The following is a 19,522-nucleotide window of genomic DNA, read 5'->3' as shown; positions in this document are numbered from 1 at the left end:
ACATCGTGTAACAAAATCATTGACACCTCTGTGATATTTCATATAGAGGGATACACAGTCGTGCATGTATGTGGAAGATGTGTGCAAGAACTTTTGGAATCTCAGTTAAGAAAAAAAGTCATGACTTCGCCATTAATGCCACACTCTGTCCTTGGCTCTCCTTCAGTAGTGTCTCGTGCTCAGAACTGTGGTATTTTCACTTGGTAAGTTATGCCTTTATTACCCTTAACATAGCTAAGTTTTTATAATTGATATATAATTGATATATTATAACAGCTACTGGTACTCTTATTATTGTTTATACAACTGTATATAGAATGATATCATACAGTATACTGGATTATGAAAGCATTATGAATTCAACTTTACGCCTTCCTTCTGAAAATCTAGTTTCCAGTTTTATCACGTCCCTTTATTATAATTTTAACTCTCCGCCATTTTGGTCCCTGGTAAAAGATAGAGATTTAATTTAAGTATTTAACTCGAAGTTCCTGATACACAAAAAGACAGTGTTGCCGGATCAAACTGTTTACACTCTGGCACTCTGACCTGAAGTTTAAGAGGGGAAATGAACATTTTCAAATGTAAGGTGTATACTGGTGCTAATAGTCGACGTGTACTGCACCCAGTACAGTATATATTGTATAGTATCACTTACAACACGCTGGCGCACTGCCTTTAAACACTTTGGTAGATAAAAAGGGAGACATACAGTCGGACAAACAGACATATTGGTTGGATAAATAGATGGATGGACAGCCGAATATTTATGTATACCAGTCACCATAGGTTGATACATTATATTATTTGTTCTAATGTGTCAACTGCTCTATGGGGAGTCTATAGTGAGTAAATATCCCATCTGCACAACAGATAAATAAATACCTAGTCTAAGCAATCTTCATTAAATAAAAGTAAGTAAGTAACCAATCTTTACCAGAGATAAGTGATTAACTAACCTACCTTATCTGGACAAAAATGAATAAATAAGTAAACAATATTTACTAAATATTGATAAATACACGAAAGTAGCCAGTAGGCCCATTAACTAATTTTTAAATAAAGAAGTAATACAATCTTCATTTAAGATACGAAAGGTGTTTTGTTTTTTCATAATAAAAGGGATGGTACATTTTAAACTAGCCTGGTGTATTTTGGTAATTTTCCGGAATGAAGCCAATGATGTAACTGAATCTTTCGTACCAGAGTTGTAAAGGCGTTGTATTAATTAAACTTTTTAAAATAATTATTTGTACGAAGTTTCATAGAAGTCATTTTCTTTGGCCAACCAAACTCCATGTCATACACTAAAGTCTCTGCAAAACATAAAAACTGTCAAATACCTTCAGAAATAAAATTACCTTTCGATAATAATAATAATAACGATAAAAATAACAACCATAATAAAGTTTTTTTCAGCCATTGTTTGTGTATTATAAAACACACTTAAAACGGAAATTGGTTAAGTACCTCGTGTTTAAGAAAAATCAAATAGATAAATAAAAATAAAATAAAATAGTACAAAACAATAACGTGCAGGTGACTTTTATATCTCTCTTATAACGTCAGGGTATTAAGAAACTTAGGCGTTGTCCATTAATACAAATACATAAATCTTTTATCAAAAGTCTTCTCAAAGTGTTATTGCACTTGACAGGCCTTTGGGAGCATACTATTAAAAAATCCGACATCCTAAAAATAGTGCGTGTAATTACTCGTAAGTCATGAGTACGCTAAGGTGTGCGCATTTTGTCCTGTGCTCACCCACACCAGTGGGGTGAAAAAGCTAGTTCAGTCGTGCGTGCTGAACCGCAACAGTATGGCTTAATGCAGTATGACAAAATAGACTTCATACAGTTTACCCTATTTCCGTCATGGAAAATAGTGTTGAGGCCTGTCTGACTCAGTCGTTTTAAACAAATTTCAACTTAAAGGGAGTATTGGTTATTTACATTTTGTTTATCTGTTTTATTTCTTTCATATTTGTATGTGATTACAACGGATATTGTGAGCTGACCAAATTTTTTGGGTGGTGACGGGTGGTGCGATCTCCGCTTTACAAGGTAGCATAGATGGCTATAATCAGATGTCTGTATATTGAAGTGGTCTTTGGAAGTCGATATTAACTTGTCTCTTTGTGTATTTTGCGATGTACTGGCGAGTCCCCCCTGTGACCCAGTGGCTGGTCCTCATTGTTCATTCTCTGTGATCTTTTCCGGATCTTAGTGAATATTAGCGATGTACGGCCCAGATTTGATATCCGGTAGTTTATCTCAGTTTCTAGAAACCAATGGAAGTAGTGAAGTGTTCTCTGAATTGTCATGTTCCCGTCTCGTCGATGAAATTGTTGTTAATTTTGATAATACAAACATGATTCAATACAATGGAATTACACAGCTGATGAAACTATTTAGCATACATTTTTACAATCCGCTATTTTTCCTTGTTTAATTCTATCATTTCATAGTGTTTTGTTACAAATGTGCTCATCTATGCCACTGATTTATTTATTATTTTATTTACCGGGTAAATTTGTATGTATGTAAATTTGTATGATCATTACTTTAAGGTATCCAGATACGCATGATGACAAGCAAGACTACTACGATCTTAAGTGTGATTGTGCTGGTGACGGTAATTGCTATCTGTTCCGGACAACCACCAAGTAAGTGCTGAATAGGCCTACAAATACTAAACACGTAGAATCATGGGAGTATCCACAAATCTACATTTGAATTTTTAACATAATTTTTCTGAGATATGTTTACATGATGTCAATAATATGACAGTATTTTTTCTAACTTGTACATTAACATTATCAATTTTACAAAATCCCATTTTAAATTGAAAGAATTATAGCATTATTTTCTTATTTGCTGCTACTAAAAATTCTACATGGTAGCCTCTGCCGTTTCCAATGACTCCTTAAGTTACATAATTTACTAGAAACTGAGCTCTACAGTCAGCATGCCGCCTCTGCTTATAGTGATCTCTGTAACGCGTGGTGCGTATACATGTATCACTTAGAAATAGCCCCATATACTAATTAAAAATCAAAATATCATTCTTTCAATTGCAGAAGATCCAAGAGAAACCGCAGCATTTCCGGTGAGCGGTTTTGAATTCACGTGCCAAGGAGGCTGGCCCAATGGCCTGTACATGGACCACCATAACTGTACCCGGTTCTACCACTGTGTGAACGGGAAGCTGCTGAAGTCGTACCAGTGTCCTTTCATGAGACCTTTCTATGACAAATACAAAAGTCAGTGTGAAAACGCCGGGAATGTGAGGTCACAGTGTCTTCACACTGCCAAGAGGGTGTCGCGTAAGTTTTACGACAAGGATTGTTCTTTTATGCTCATTTTATAAACAGGCTCGTAGCCAGCATTTTCAAAAGGGGGCTTTTTTTTCTGAAAAAGTGAACCCTTTGCCATGAAACCTCCGTGTACCAAGATAAAGTTTTACCAAGAGAGGGCCTTTACCGGCAAAAAGGGGGTCTCTTTCGTTCCCCGCTGCGGGCCTGTATAACTTCCGCCAGCCAACGGGTTGATAAATTAATTACAGTAGGCTGACCAAATAAAGATCTTAACACGATTGATGGAACTTTTAGAGATAGACTGACCAGGAGAAAACGATCATTAATTCAAGTAAACTCCGACCTCCGTGTATTTGAAAGAGATTTAAATTGATAACTGTTATTCACAATTTGCATTGTCAGAGGCTTTTGCTGTGTTTTAATTCAGTTTTGTTCTTTTCTGTTCTTTAGGGCTCTTATCTTTCTGCTCAGTACTGCTCTGATATTCAGTTATTTATTTAATGTTCAATTTACCCACCTATCAAACAAACCTACTTATTAATTTATTTATTCAACTGTCTCCAGTAGCAGGCGATCAGTTGTGAATTTTTAGTCATCTGCATTTCCTCTCTCAATATACATGTTTTTATTATCTAAAACATTCTGAAAAAAAATGTGACATGCACTGAGATATTGTAGAATATCTCTTATTTCATTTGTTGACAGAATAAACTTTCACGGTAAACGAGTAGTTAAGACAACTTCTGTAGTTCTCAAGAAAAAATGATCTTTACAGCACCGGTGAGGTTCAAGTGTCCTGACGCGTCCTTCAGCGCCTACCGACACCCTGATTGTACCCGGATGTTCCTCTGCTTTGCTGGGAGGTCCAGCGTGGCCATCTGCAGCAACGGGCTTTACTTCAGTGAGAAAGACGGGCGATGCGCCCCCTACCGGAACTCGACGAATGAGTGCGCTGTATGGGGCGATAGGATAACTTGGCGTAAGTAACACCATTACCCATTAGTTTGGTAGTGTTGTTTTATCAGCCCATGTTTGGAGCAAGTTTAGGAATCACTCACAAGACTTTCATGCCCTTCTATTCAGTATGTTCATGCGATTGATAAATAAATGTGGATCTTTAGTCATCAGTAATTTTACAGACTTGCATATGCTTCTTTTGTCATTCATGCGTATTAAGATTTACAGTTGTATATGTTTGCATTTTCATGTAAATATCTTAAGGATTTATAACATTGAATTGAAAACAACCATGTAACATCAGGCAGCACTGTATAACAAACTTGATCTTTTTTTCAGCCGGCTACGAATTGACGACATCAACAACAGCGACGCCATTACCACGAATCACCATCTCCGGCCAATTTACCACGACCACTACCACCGTTTCCACGACAACCACAACCACTACCCCGAAACCCACCGAGGCCAAATTCACCTGCCCGACTGTGGGGACCGATTTCTTCCCTCACCCCGTGTATTGTAACTCGTTCTACCTGTGTTCCCGGGGGAAGCCGTCAATACTGCAGTGCCCGGGGGACGCGTACTGGTTCAGTAAGACCAGGAAGAACTGCATTGCCAGAGCCAATATGAAGAATGAATGTAACGAAGCAGGGATACGGTGGGAGTGTAAGTCAGCAACATCAATTACAATAATAATAATAATAATAATAATAATAATAATAATAATAATAATAATAAAGAAGAAGAAGAAGAAGAGCAACTAATTTTAACAGCTGTGTATTTCAAAGATACCAACCTATATACCTATGTGAACTGTTAATATAAATATAAATGAATTTATATCTATTGGTGCATTGTACTATTACATGTGTATTTGCTTATGCACTGTTTTTTTTTTTATTCGAACATAATGAAAGAAACATTCTGTCAATGCCATGCATGTATAAATGCATCTTTATGGGATCAAAATAGTGAGTTTAATAGTATTCTCTCTCTCTGTTTTTCGACCTTAGCGGTGACAACTACCACTCCGGCCCCAACAACGACGCCGCCATATGCCTGCAAGGGCAAGATTGGCAACTTCCCCCACCCCACAGGATGCAGCGCCACCTATTTTCAGTGTCTCAGCGGTGGGAGGGTACTCGAAATGCAGTGCGCGGGAGATCTTGTTTTCAACCCGACAGGGGGCGCTGGTGGAATGTGTGACTTGAGGAGTAACACCTTTTTCTGTGAAGAGACTCCAGGTGAGGGGTGTTGTGATATGACTGTGCGATTATAGTCGGTTATATAAAAACACACTTCACTAAGAATGGTGTAATTTTTTCTTCAGTCAACAGCTAATATTAAGATAGATTTTACCTACAATATTTCGATGTTTAGCAGGACATCTTCATCAGGGAATGAGACTATCCAGGTAAATAGCCTCTACTCAGGAGGTGTACTTGCCAGCCCCCCCCCCCCCCCCCCCCTGCAGTGTAGGGAGCAACATTTTCTTAGGAAAGGGAGGTAGAGGTCAGGGAGGATGGCACCATCATTTCTGTTGAGACTGGCCCCTGTCTTCTTGATGTGAATGGCCTTTAGGACTTATCTATATTAGCCGTTGACTAAAAAACCAATCTAATAACATAACACAGCTGACGAAATTCTTCTCTGACACTACACTGTATAAATTCAGGCATATGAGTGGAAAAAACAATTGACTGGATATAAAAAAAATTCGCCTCAGAAGAACACACGTCTGCAGGCGTTTAAGTAATTTCGTCATTGCGCTGTATGATAAAAGCTACTAAAGAAAGAGATGAATGAATAGATAAAAGAACACATAAACAGACATGTGCGTGAGGGATTAAAATAATGAATTAACACATGGATTGATCAATTTATTTATTAATCAATAACCGTATTAATCTCTCTCTTTGTCACTCTTTCAGATCTCACTACCCAGGCAGCAGCTAAAACAACGAAGCCTCCTTTTGACCCTCGCGTCTACCTGTCTCCTGTAAACTGTAGCGAGGCTGGAGACGGATGGTACGCCGAGCCCAGGAACTGCTCCCTCTATCACCAGTGCTACAACGGCGACCACAGAGTCGGCGTCTGCCAGAACGGCGGCTTCTTCAACCCATCCGGGATGTTCTGCGACGCGCCGGGCAACGTCAGAGACATTTGTCAACGTAACGGGGTCCCTATACTGCAGTGTAAGCAACCGAACATCTTCTTCGTCCCGCATCCGTATGACTGCACCAAGTGGTACACTTGCTCTAAGGGCAAAGTTCGCCGAACCCCCAACTCCTGTCCCGAGGGTTCCATCTCCGTGTACAGCAAATGTACCACCCACCTGAAGGATTACCCAGAATGCAGCGTGGATCTCCACCGTGGATACTTCTATGGTAAGTGCGACCTACCGTATCACTTACAGTGGACAGTCTGTTACCCTCATTTCTTCCGCTCGAGCGAGAAGGGTGGGGGTGCAGGAATACCATTCTCTCCGTCTCGACCAGATCCTTAATATTCAACAAATTACATCTTAATTTCTCTTTTGTGTATGGTATGCCCAACAACCTTAAAGGAATATTCAGTAAGAGTCGATGTACAGTAAAAACTAAACGCTCCTCCAGTTATAAACCTTGCGGACAATAATCTTGGGATACGGTGAGCAAGTGTTTTGTAGCAGCTGTTATGACTGACCAATCGGCTTTGAAGACCCTGTGTCGCCCACACTGTGCCTTCTACAAGTTTTATTAAACATGATTGTTTTACTGAGATTTTCTGCCACTGCAGACGACGAGAATACGAGTTCCAGTTGTAGTGATTCTCGCATGTAGGGTTGTCAAGCTTGGATGCGAGGTCCGCCACCATGGGTCGATCCTTTCTATTTCACGTCTACCGAAGTATAAAAGTCACATTATCAAACCACACTCCTTCATTGCAGGTGAGAAAGAAAAGTCAACAACACCTGCCACAACAACTACAGAAGCAACCACAACGGTTGAAACCACACCTGGTCCAGTTCTGTGTGACACATTCGGGAAGCCCATCTTTAGACACGAGACCGATTGCACCGTGTATTACCGCTGTCTCTCAGGAATACGGGCCACGGTGGCCTGCGCAAATGGCACGTGGTTCAATCCTACCATTAATGGATGTGACAATAAGGATAATGTTAAAGACTGTTACGAAGGAAAAATATTCACAGGTGAGGATTATAGCATATATGTTCATATACTCATGTAAGCGCAGTATGGCTTTCTTGTTTATTTCGACCTCAGACACAAAATAGCCTACATAGTGTCGACGCTGCTATTTACATTCGGGAACATAACTCAATAAAAAAATCAACCAATTTCTTAACTTTAATTATAAAGCGACAACAAATAACACTAAAAAATCTGTACGTCTCCCTGATACCAACATCTGGAACATAAAATTCTCTTTTCCCCCCACACAGGTAAACATCCGGGCCTTACCACGGTCACGACAACACCTGAACCTACGACTACAACGAAAAAGACCACCCAGAAGATTGTCCAAAAAACCTCCAGGCCCAGAGAGAAGCAAACTACGAAAAAACAACCCGAAGCGGAGCATGCAACGCCAGAGAACAGCTTCCGGGTAACTCGGCGTCCAAAGTTTTGCGTCAGCGGTCATTGCAAGGCCGGTGCAGGCGCAACACGCTTGTCGGAATGGATTGCGGTAGTTGTGTTCCTGGTTGTAATGGATGCGTTTAGATGAGCGATGTTCAGTTGTGCTTCTTTATCACTGATAATTATTTAATAGTGAATGTGTTTATAAAACATCATGGGTAACTGTATGAAAACGGTTCATGCCAAGCACAGACAATGAGTACGCTGTGAATTATCGGACTTCTTCAGTGAAAACAAAGCAACCTAGATCACTGATCTCGTGGAATTATACCGAACTAAGTAATAGCAGTGTAAAGGGTAACCTCTTCAAAGGTAGAGACTATGAATTTATTATTTTGTATTAAACAAAGATCTTGTATTCAATAATACACTCAACACTCAATAATCAGTAGTATACTCAACAGTTTACTGTAAATAACCCAGGATACTTATCAATATCGATAACAAAATGTAAATACATTAATCAAGAAGACGGTTTCATGGACACTTACACGTGTACAATTCTTGGAAACACACATTGTTCTTTAAGTCAAGGATCACATTGTGATATTTTTGTCATATAATATCATGTTATATATGTTGGGGAATTATAAGTTCATCTTTAATAAAATTTGTCATTTATAGAAAAAAAGGCTATCACAGGTATGTCGGCCTTTTGATTAAAAGAAAAAAATCAGTGCAACCTATTAATGTCCATAGTTTTGATGAATTGTTCAAACCAAGTTGTACAATAATATATATCTTTGAATTGTGTTGGCAGATCTAGAGCAGAGAAATAAAGGATCAAGGTTATCTTACTTAGGGAGACTCAGGTCCCTTTTAGACCAAAGTTTTAGTCTACTTTGACTTCATATAAACCTGAACCATTCTGTGAACCTAGACGAAGCACCGCTTGTTTTAATTCAAATATAAATAACTAATTAGGACCAATACTTACTCTATTTGAACTGATTGTGATCACCTTTCAAAACAGAAGCAAACCAATCTTATCAAAATTTTTCTGACTGGATTTTGCGGCAGATCTTTTAAGTGGTTATGTTGAATAAAACTGAATGAAAAAATTACAGTGGTAGCGTTTTACTTGGGTAGGATTACAAAGAGACGTTTATCAATTAAATCAATCAAATCAATTAAAACGTAAATCAATTAAAACGTTATCATTTAGGGCTCTTTACATAATGTAAAGACAAGGTAAAAATTAAAAATTAAATTAAAATTGAGACAGTCGTGGATTTTTGGTTCTATATATACACATACACGTTTTAAAAATTGAAAAAAATGAATACACCTTTAATTCATTCAATATTATTATTATTATTATTATTATTATTATTATTATTATTATTATTATTATTGGACACTTCAGCGTGTGAAATGCACCTCTATATTAGGTTTGGGTGAGAGGCGATATGTTCTCACCATGGGCAGTCCGAAAGCTGCCTACTACCGACCATATTAAAAAAAGATTAAATGCCAAGGCTTGGATAACTGAATGATAATGAATACTGTCCCAAAGAGCCATAACGTTGACAACTGTAATGTCCTCATTACCATAAATCACACATTGCAGCAACGATGCGGAGAAATTGTCCATGAAAAAAACATTGGGTGTCATGTCAGGCCCCAGTATTGAGATGGGGTGGTGGTCATGTCAGGCTCCCAGTGTTGAGGGGGGGGGGGGGGGGGGGGGGCATGTCAGCCTCCCAGTGTTGAGGGGGGGGGGGGGGGCATGTCAGCCTCCCAGTGTTGAGATGGGGTGGTGGTCATAAAAGGCTCCCAGTGTTGAGGGGGTGGTGGTCACGAAAGTTGGATGTTACATAAGGCTTGTCTCCTCTGTGAGCTAGGGTTGAGGGTATTTTTTTAATTAAATATGCTGTTATTACAGTTCACTACAGTCTATAGAGGCTACGTGTCTTTTTTCGTCTTACTCATCTATACTCAGAAAATCTGGGACATAAAGTACTATATCTAAACGTATTAATTCATAAGTACCGCACCTTGTGAGTTTTGAGCAGTTATTAATTTGACTCCATAAGTTTTAATTATAAAAATAATTAATTGCATACATAGACAGGGTTGTCTCTATCAGGAAACGAGGAGAGTGTCGTTTCAATGGCAGATATGGGGGGGGGGTCAGGGGTGTCCTGAACTGGCTTTTTTCCGAGGACTGTCATTCCTAAAAAAAAATCGGACCCCCATTCAAGTAATCCTGGATCCGCCCCTTACGTCAGATTGTCACTTAAATGGCTGACTTTTTGTGTATTGTCGCCAGTGAAAGGGAGTACCCCACCCCCTTCCCCCAATGGACGAATTACCTGTAAGAAGCCGGTAAAGTGGCGCGGTAAACAGTGGCAGATTTACGGGGTCTTAGGGGGTCCTGACCCCCCTTAGATTTCTGAAAAAAATCCCACCGTCTCCTCTTGAAATTACAATTTGGACTAGTGGAATCATAGTTCTTAACCGTACCAAATGGCATCGTTCGCCCTCTAAAATACCAATTGAATGGTCTCTTCAGCAGGCCCCTGACCCCACTCCAAGGGGAGAGGGCGACTTCGCTTCCGCGCCCCCCCCCCCCCCCCCCCCCCCCACTTTTAAAAAAATCCACGCTTGAGTCTTACGAACCCTGTAGCCCAGGTTTTGGGTTGTCCGGTGTGCAGGCAGCCCTACCCAAAATGCCTAGAGTGCACTATCAAAACCTTTGTTAGCAGGCGCTGTGGCGCGTGTTCTGACTGAGATGACAAGTTGCCGCCATTTTCAACCTGATGTGACCTGTTTCCAGACTGCAGCAAGTGACCTTCAAGATACTTGTGGAATTTCCGCTCTGCTGTAAAAGCAAACCTAAACCACATTTGCTAGTTCTACGTATTTGGCGCGGGATTTCCAGTGCTATTTTTGCTCATTATTTCCGGAAAAGGTGTGTATTTGAAAAGGTTAAAATTCACTGATAGAAGACGATAACTATAGTAAACGCCTACAAGGAAAACAAAGAAAGTAAGGTACATTAAGTATACATATTATATTTGGGAATGTTACACTTATATTAAATGCACTTGTATACGTTAACTGGACAGGCTGCTATTCTATCTCGTCAACCTTCCATATGTGTGAGTCCCGAATTCTTATCATTGTCATGTGTGAGAAGATAGCGGGGTAATAAAACTGTAGGTCGCGTTGTAAAGTAGGACTGGCATTCATTAGATAAAGATGATAAACTATAGGCCTACATGTACCAGTACGAACTTGTACATTGCATTCGTAGTTTTCTGCTCGTCTAAGCAGTAAAAATTGTGTACACAGCAATGATGGACGCAGTGGGGGTAGAGGTTGCCTCAGTTTTCGGCCTTACAAGCTCACGGTACCCTTACCAGAAACCAGCGGTAAGGGTACCGTGAGCTTGTAAGGCCGAAAACTGAGGCAATGGTAGAGGGGGGCACATTGGGGTGACGGAGTGGGCTTATGGGAGACAGTGGGGGGGGGGGGGGGGGGGGGGCACAGTGGGGTAGGGGGACACCGTGGGGGGCACAGTGGGGTTAGGGGGACACAGTGGGGCAGGGGGGCACAGTGGGGTAGGGGGACACCGTGGGGGGCACAGTGGGGGTAGGGGGACACAGTGGGGGTAGGGGGACACAGTGGGGTAGGGGGACACAGTGGGGGTAGGGGGACACAGTGGGGTAGGGGGGACACAGTGGGGTAGGGGGACACAGTTGGGGACACAGTGGGGGACACAGTGAGGGTAGGGGGACACAGTGGGGGTCACAGTGGGGTAGGGGGACACAGTGGGGGTAGGGGGGCGCAGTGGGGTTAGGGGGACACAGTGGGGGTAGGGGGACACGGTGGGGGTAGGGGGGACACAGAGGGGATAAGGGGACGCAGTGAGGCTAGGGAGACACAGTGGGGAAAGGGGGACACAGTGGGGGGAGGGGGACGCAGTGGGGGAGGGGCACAGTGAGGATAGCACAGCAGGGAGGGCATGGTGACTGAAGGACAAAGTGGGGCACAGTGGGAGAGGGGGTCACAGTGTTAGTTTTTCTCATGGCTCTTCTCTCCTATTTTTCCCTCCCCAACCAAACCATAGTAAGATGAGTAAAATGTGGCAAAACCTAGCGATTCGTTCTCAAGCGCCTCGCATGCAATGTGGTCAAATTGCCTCGTCGACATCACCCCCCCCTTCCCAGGAAGGTCCTGGGTCCACCATTGATACTGTACCTATTATTGTTTATTAACTATTAGAATACACATTATAACGTTTGTTTCAGCCCTACTAGCCGCAATGCCGATACTTGATAACAAGGCGTACCGGAAACAACTCCGTACGTGGATTGGTGACCCGGCCTTGACATTTGACCTCCTGTACAGCGCCACCAGAGACGGCTGCAATGGTCAGGCTTTCCATGCGAAGTGCAACAACCAAGGTCCGACTGTTTCTATTGGTCAGAACAGCGCTGGTTACGTCATAGGGGGATACACGAGCATCGCGTGGACATCACGCGGAAGTTATTATAATGATGACCGTGCATTTTTGTTCCAGCTCTTACCAAACATGGTAAAGTTTGCTCGCAATGGGAACGGGAATGATGTTTATGACAACGCTACATACGGCCCCACGTTTGGAGGTGGTCATGATCTGTTGTTCTTTTACAATTCATACAATAAGTCTGGTGCTTATTTCAACACAAATGGCGGCGGTTACATCGGTAATAGTTATCATGCCAATGGCTACAACGCCCAAACATTCACTGGTACCAACAACGCCTATCTCGACATTGAAGTGTACGCCGTAAAACGTAAGTGCCATTGTTCTCGACAACTGAATAATAGCCAATGTTTGATTTCATTTCTAGTTTCAAATGATTTTTTTCTCATTAATGAGTGAAATATTAGAGAAAATAAACAAAATTGCGAAGTTTTTAAGTGAGTGTTTGTAAAGTATAAAAAGTTAAAACTATTATATGTGCCATTTTATTTACATTACGTGACAATGAATACCTAGACTTCCTCTCAATATTAAATGATATAAATAGATGTGGTACCTTTTAACGGCCCAACTAATACATATTTTTCACAACATTAGATATTTCTCTACAGGTAATTTATCTCAAATCATCGTTATTCTTTTACAGATGGGAATCTGGAAGATGAATTATATGAAAAAGATAAACCGTGGCGCAAAACTGACATTAACGACTGGAATAATAAGGTACATGTATCTCTTTGACATACCTCAATGAAAAATGTAATAAGTAATGTTGACTTTAATAAACCTTCATTCTTACTTATTGTTGTAGTATACTCCACCGTTTTTGTGTTAATAAGATAGTTAAATTATTTATCAAATTCCGTAGGAATTTATCTTTACTTTTTTTTTGCTTGCTTGTTTGTTTGTTTCTTTTTGAGACAGGCTCAATTACTTGTCAAATTTATAGTATCCTTAGTACTATTGACTCTTGTAGACCAAAGATGCAGCACGTAGAGCTCTGCATTCTGCCACACCTATACTTTTGTAATGTTGATTCAGTGAACGATAGCAAGCAGGAACATCCACAAACAAATTAACATTAAAAAAGGCACATTTGGGGGTTCTGTGTAGCTCTTTAACTGTTTTTTACTTTTTTTCTCAGACTAAAGACAAACTTTTTGATGAATTGGTGTCGTTCTCCACTCCAAGCCCGGCCAAAGTGCCCGCCGTACGGCTCCTCCTGGTGGGCTGTGTGGGGGCAGGGAAATCCAGTTTCTTTAACACCGTCCGTTCTGTGTGGAAAGGCAAAGTCCGCAGCCAGGCGGCGACTGGAACAGCACCCCATAGCCTCACAACCAAGGTATGTATTTGCATGATTATATAATTATCCATTGGTATATAAATGGGATTTTACCAAGAGCAGCCTTCATTCACCCTGAGCTTCAGAGATAACTTGACACTAACATCTTCACTATAGCCTATCTTCATCGTGTCAAGTTACCTCTGACAAAAATAGTTTGACCTAGTTTATATAAGCCAATCGAATCCAAGTTTCAAAAATTTTCACCAAAGTTTGGTGAAAACGCTGATTGGTTGACCATCAATCGGTAATCCTCGGCTGATTCCGCAAGCTCCATACTAACAACAAAGTTATTGTCGAGTGCGGAGACATCCGAGTAGTTCCGAGTGCATAACCGTACACGAAGAAAGCATGGCGTCTCCTACGAGTGACTACGTAAAATAATGTGTTAAGTTATCTGTTGATTCTTTGCAAAATATGAGTATATCGGAATTGAAACCAGAGCAGTTTGAGGCCCTGCATCATTATCTACTGAGGGATGATGTATTTTGCGTGCTGCCCACAGGTTACGGCAAGTCCCTGATATTCAGCCTTATCTTTGATTGGTCCGGATTTGAACAAATCGCGCTTTGACTCGTTCGCGTTCATTGGCTAGATCATTCAATGAGTCATTGAGTGCGGGCTTTAAATTTGATTGGCGGGCGGCGGGGGCAATCGAATGTGGTCAGAGGTAACTTGACACGATGAAGATAGGCTATTGTGAAGAGGTTAGTGTCAAGTTATCTCCGAAGCTCAGGGTGGCTTCATTGGACTTTAAGATGAAGATATTTACGGTGTGATCAAAATATTAAAATGCGTTTTGAAGGAGAAATCCAGGCGCAGATTCGCTTCTTTCTTTCTTTGTTTCTAAATGCGTGAATGTCATTCAGTAGATAAGAATGATGAATACATGAATAACTCTGGAAGGAAAACCAGAGCAAACATGGCGCCAAAGAAGCTATCTGGGTACGAGTGGGAAATCCACCACTGAACAAGAAAGGAAGTCTCATGTTAATTTCACGCACATACATATGTAAGGGGTGGGGCAATGGAGACTTCTCCTTGCCGACAATAGATCATTTAATCAGCCATCCAGGTCATTTACAAAGTGAAAGCTATCAACGTTGGTCGGTGGCCTAATGTTAGTTGCAGTGTCAGTTATTTGTTTTTATATTTCTTCTTGTTGTTGTTCTACTTATTCTAGTATCGTGTGTATGAGATTCGAGGAGGCCACCAGATACCTGCGTTCCGTCTGTGTGACACCATGGGTCTAGAAGAGGACCAGGGACTAGATGTGGTCGACATGTCCCATGTGCTAGATGGTCACGTGCCGGACCATTTCCAGGTCAGTGATGTATTACTTAGCTCCCGGAGTCGAGAGTCACAGGGAAGACAGAGGCATTCTGGGCCCCGTATATCGAAAGCATCGCTTATGGCGAGCGGGCGCAAGCATGGCGATTCCTCTCTACCCCATATCTCGAAAGCCTCGCAAATCGCGACCGTGCGCTAATAGCGAAATCACCATTAGTTTCGAGATTATTTTTTGCGGTGAGTAAAACCTGTCGCAATGGCCTTTGCGTATGCATAATTTGTCATTTTAATGTGTCTTTCATGTAATTAAACGTGGTGGCAAGTTTGAGTTGCTATGATAATAGCGTATAACAAAACATAACAAAAACATACAAGCTTATAAAAGATTAAATCACTCGGTACCTCTGATAGAAAAACTTCACGTGAAGAATGCTAAAGTCATGTTTTATTATGCATAAAATTTTCAAAATTAAACATTTCAAACATCATTTTATATTTTCTGATCAATATTATTCATCTGTGTAGTATATTGATAATAATCATAAATTTAAAAAGTGTCATTTTCTACACAAAATGAAAAAGCAGAAACAAAGCATTTGGTTGCACCGTGACCTTCCTCAATGTCTATTATTGTGAGACTGAACACTTCTCACCAATGTATCAGTAATTGTGTCAGTCCAAGCTTCGCTTATTGAATTGTTTTTGACATTTCATTTGTGTCAAATACTTCAAATATCAGTATTTGTAATTATGATATTCCTATTATGATGAGTTTGAGGTTATAATATATTGCGTTGCGTTTGCTAAGGCTTCGAGATAGCAGGTGGGTGCAGATAGCAGGTGGGTGCAATCGCACTCGCAAATAGCGTGGAATCGCTATGCTTGCGCCCGCTTGCAACGAGCGAAGCTTTCGAGATACGGGGCCCTGATGGTAAAGAAGCAGGTGTCTAACACCCTGACAGTTAATTGTTATCCCACCCTAAGACTTTAATTATGGGATATGCAACGTTAGGCTATCGAAAATGATTCAGCACTCTTTAAAATTTCCAAATAAATAACAATCAGATGAGAAATATTCATTGTGCTAAATTCATTATTTGATTTGAGTTTAACTAAATGGTTTTACCTATTTTTTTTAATTAAAAGCCTCTTACAGTTTTCGTCAGAAGTAGTAATGTAATAAAGTGCAATTAAGTTTATATAAATGACACTTTTTAATCTAATTTATCTAATTTATCTCCAGTTTAACCCGGCTGTGCGTATCACACGTAAATCTCCTGGTTTTGTGAAGGATCCTGGTTTGGCTGACGTCATTCACTGCGTAGCACTTGTCATAGATGGCAGCACATACAAGGTCATGCCACCCAAGGTCAAGGACAAATTGCTGGGTATACGAACTCTGGCACGTGACAATGGTAATGTCTATATTTCTGTAACTGATTTTAAAAATTATTATGTTTTTGTTTTGATATTTAATTACTTGCATGACAGATGTGGCGCTGTGGCGCGATTTCGAATAAGTTAGATAGGCCTACTAATTTTCGAAAGTCGTTTTCTTTTAAAGGGGTGCGATACTCGTACATGTACTTGTATATACTTCCACGTAGTTGTAGGGAAGACGGGATATATCAATGAAATTGGCCTCGTTTGCTTGAACATACCCATTAATATAGGCAAGTGAAGGGGTGGAAGGGAGAAGTCTCATGGGTAACATATCTGAGCCTCGCCTCACTGAGTATGTATATAGACCCTGTACACTCATCTGCTGGGGTCTTGTTCCTGGGAAGTGCATGTAGTTTAATTGTTGATTGATGAAATATTCAGACTTGATTATTTGAAGGTGTAATTGTCTTGCTGACTTGACCACAGATCAGTGTGTACAAATAATGCTTTAAGAGTAGGAATAATTTAATCACTGAAGTTCAAACTCTTGCAGATATCCCTGTCCACGTTATCTTGACCAAGGTGGACAAAGTATGCAAAGACGTAGCTGAAGACCCATCTGTGATATTTCACAGTCGTCTGATTGAAAAGAAAGTGAAAGAAATCAGTGACGCATTCGGTATACAGAGTAATCACGTCCAACCCGTGAAGAACTACGAGTCCGAGACCTCCATTGACCCCAGAGTGGACATCCTGACACTGAACGCCCTCAGGCAGATGACCGGAAGTGCCGAGGACTACGTTGAGGATCAACTCGACGACATGGAGGAGGAGACCGACACCCAAATGTCTAAGATGAATATCAAAAGTTAACTGCGAGGATGCCCGGTGTCATGTACCAGAAGGTCCCCCATGACAGAAAGTCCGGGACCCGTTATTTCAGAAACCAGGGGTCCTACGGACCCCTGGTTTCTGAAATAACGAGTCCCGGACTCTGTATCATGATAATTGAATATAATATACATTGTCCCCCGGACCCTGCATTTAACCGGACCCTACGTTTCATGACAGCTATCACGAAACACAGAGTCCGCCCGTCATACAGAAGAACTTGGTCTAAAAGCTAGGGTCCTACTGTAGAATACATTAGTAGATATTCAGTAAAAGCGTTTTATATTGACAATCTGGGTATAATAGAATTATAAAAAAGCAAACCCTTGATGCAAGTAAATGTAATATAACAAAACGGCGGTGGTTTGCCCAACGACCTGGTGATGTAGTGGACAGCGACACGGGTGATAAGCCTACTATGGTATCCAATGTCAGGGAAGTATGCAGAAATTAAACAATGTGTTGGTTCGAGTCCCACACTAGAGTTGACATTTTAACGCCTCTATTTTCACTCTTGTTTTTTAAATCTATAGTTAAATATTTAACTTACTGTCCATTTATAGTGTGTCATTCCGCAATAATATGTGTTATACTCACTTTTGATTACATTCCATACCTTTTTTAATTGGACTTACTTAAAATATTTCACACATATCCCATTGCATTGTGATGCTTTGGACTATATACACGTGTGACTTATTTGATTACCACTCGCACATGTGTGCAAGCTAGTGATACACAATGAATTGGTGCTAAACTGTGCAAAACGTTCCTTTTATTTAGACTATACGCGTGACTTAGGCTACAATGACATAAATGTGTGACATAAATGTGTGACAGCTAGCGTTATACAGTGCATCAATGCCAAATTGTGCAAAATATGTATTTTCTGGAAACTGACGAAATTAATTAGTTATTAAATATACATGCTTATGGAGTGTAATTGAAAATGTACTCATTTAATTTTGTTTACCAATTTATATAAAGTTTTAATTTAAGTTGCATACCCTAAACAGGGGCGGATTTAGGCCGTCTTCTGGGTCTTCCGGAAGACGGTCAGATTTTTAAGTTTACATTGAGGGGTATCTAATTTTTTCTGTCGGAAGACGGTCAAAAATGGTGGATGGATCAACAAAGATAATTTGGAAGACTGTCAGAAAATATATCTGGATCCGCCCCTGCTAAATTAAAATGGAATCAACCCAAAAGGAATGTATTCCATGTTTCTCAGGGTATAAAATGGCTAGCTCTTCGCGATGTCTTACTCTGTCAGCATGGATTTTCAAGCAGTGCGACTTTATTTACAACATGGCAGGTACAGAAGACGAACAACCAACCATCAGAAAAGAGCAATAAGGAGAAGCGCTGCAAACCATTATAAATTAATTATAAGTTTTATACATTTATACTCGTTTAACTTCAAGACTGTTTAATAAAAGCGCAACTTACATGTACATTTAAGGTACATATTTATATTTCTGTTTAGCTTGAAAGCGGCTGCTTATATTACAGAGCTGTAAGAAAGATAGTGGAAGTATAGAGTGGGATGGAGGAGAGGGAGAAGGGGAGATGGAGGAAAGTAGTAGAAAGCGAAGATAAGAAAACTGCCTTGTTACAAGAAATGCACGACAAAGAGAAAATGACATTGAGGAGAAAAAACAATTACTATACTGATTAATAAAATTAACTTTTTTGTAAAATCAGGAAGTTCACCAAAGGCACTTATGTATTCTGAATAAATTTATATTTCTTAAGTGATGTTCTTTCTCAATTGCATACAAAAGATAATCCTGCAAATTAAAGTTTATGAAATGCGAACAATGCACATTTATACTACGCGTAACACTTTAACAGAGGGTAATAATGTTTATTTTACCTGTAATCCTTATAATTCTCACCGGTGTCAAGCAACACAGAGTCCTACCATTCTAGGGTCCGGCGGACCCGGTGTTTTAAAACTGAGAGTCCGGCGGACTCCCTGTCTCGAAATAACGGGTCCCGGACTCTATGTTCTGAAATGTAGGGTCCCCCTAGACACTCTATTTCAGTACGGAAAGTCCTAGGACCCTACGTTTTAATACTGAAAGTCCGCATTGAAGAGCAATAATGAAATCTCACACTTAAAACATAATGTTAACTGATACAGAGGGAAGAATTATAAGGATTAAAGGTAAAATAAACATTCTTAACCTCTGTTAAAGTGTAACGCGTAGTATAAATGTGCA

General features: G+C 40.4%; 2 protein-coding genes across 3 annotated transcripts; both read left to right on the top strand.

The window, feature by feature from the left end:
- Positions 1–118: 118 nt before the first annotated feature.
- On the top strand, positions 119–8,714 carry LOC106180177 (uncharacterized). 2 transcript variants are annotated; one of them, XM_013564088.2, is made up of 9 exons: positions 119–203; positions 2,570–2,665; positions 3,080–3,325; positions 4,092–4,295; positions 4,613–4,942; positions 5,290–5,520; positions 6,208–6,663; positions 7,206–7,469; positions 7,722–8,714. In XM_013564088.2, exons 2-9 carry the CDS (start codon positions 2,584–2,586, stop codon positions 8,003–8,005), a joined length of 2,097 nt encoding a protein of 698 aa, XP_013419542.2. In that variant the 5' UTR covers positions 119–203; positions 2,570–2,583; the 3' UTR covers positions 8,006–8,714. The 2 variants fall into 2 exon arrangements, with proteins under 2 accessions (XP_013419542.2, XP_086868056.1); XM_087011930.1 differs by lacking the exon at positions 119–203 and adding an exon at positions 2,001–2,063.
- Positions 8,715–12,180: 3,466 nt separating this feature from the next.
- Positions 12,181–18,128, top strand: LOC106180184 (interferon-induced protein 44). The gene is made up of 6 exons (XM_087012009.1): positions 12,181–12,701; positions 13,038–13,114; positions 13,536–13,733; positions 14,917–15,057; positions 16,267–16,438; positions 16,960–18,128. Exons 1-6 carry the CDS (start codon positions 12,188–12,190, stop codon positions 17,277–17,279), a joined length of 1,422 nt encoding a protein of 473 aa, XP_086868135.1. The 5' UTR covers positions 12,181–12,187; the 3' UTR covers positions 17,280–18,128.
- The last annotated feature ends 1,394 nt before the right edge of the window (positions 18,129–19,522 follow it).

The sequence above is a fragment of the Lingula anatina genome, chromosome 4 (genome assembly GCF_051362555.1).
Source record: "Lingula anatina isolate TDL-2025a chromosome 4, LinAna3.0, whole genome shotgun sequence".
In the NCBI taxonomy this organism is placed as follows: Eukaryota; Metazoa; Brachiopoda; class Lingulata; order Lingulida; family Lingulidae; genus Lingula; species Lingula anatina.
Note: the sequence above shows the minus strand (reverse complement) of the source record. Positions and strands in the feature narration are given on the sequence as shown.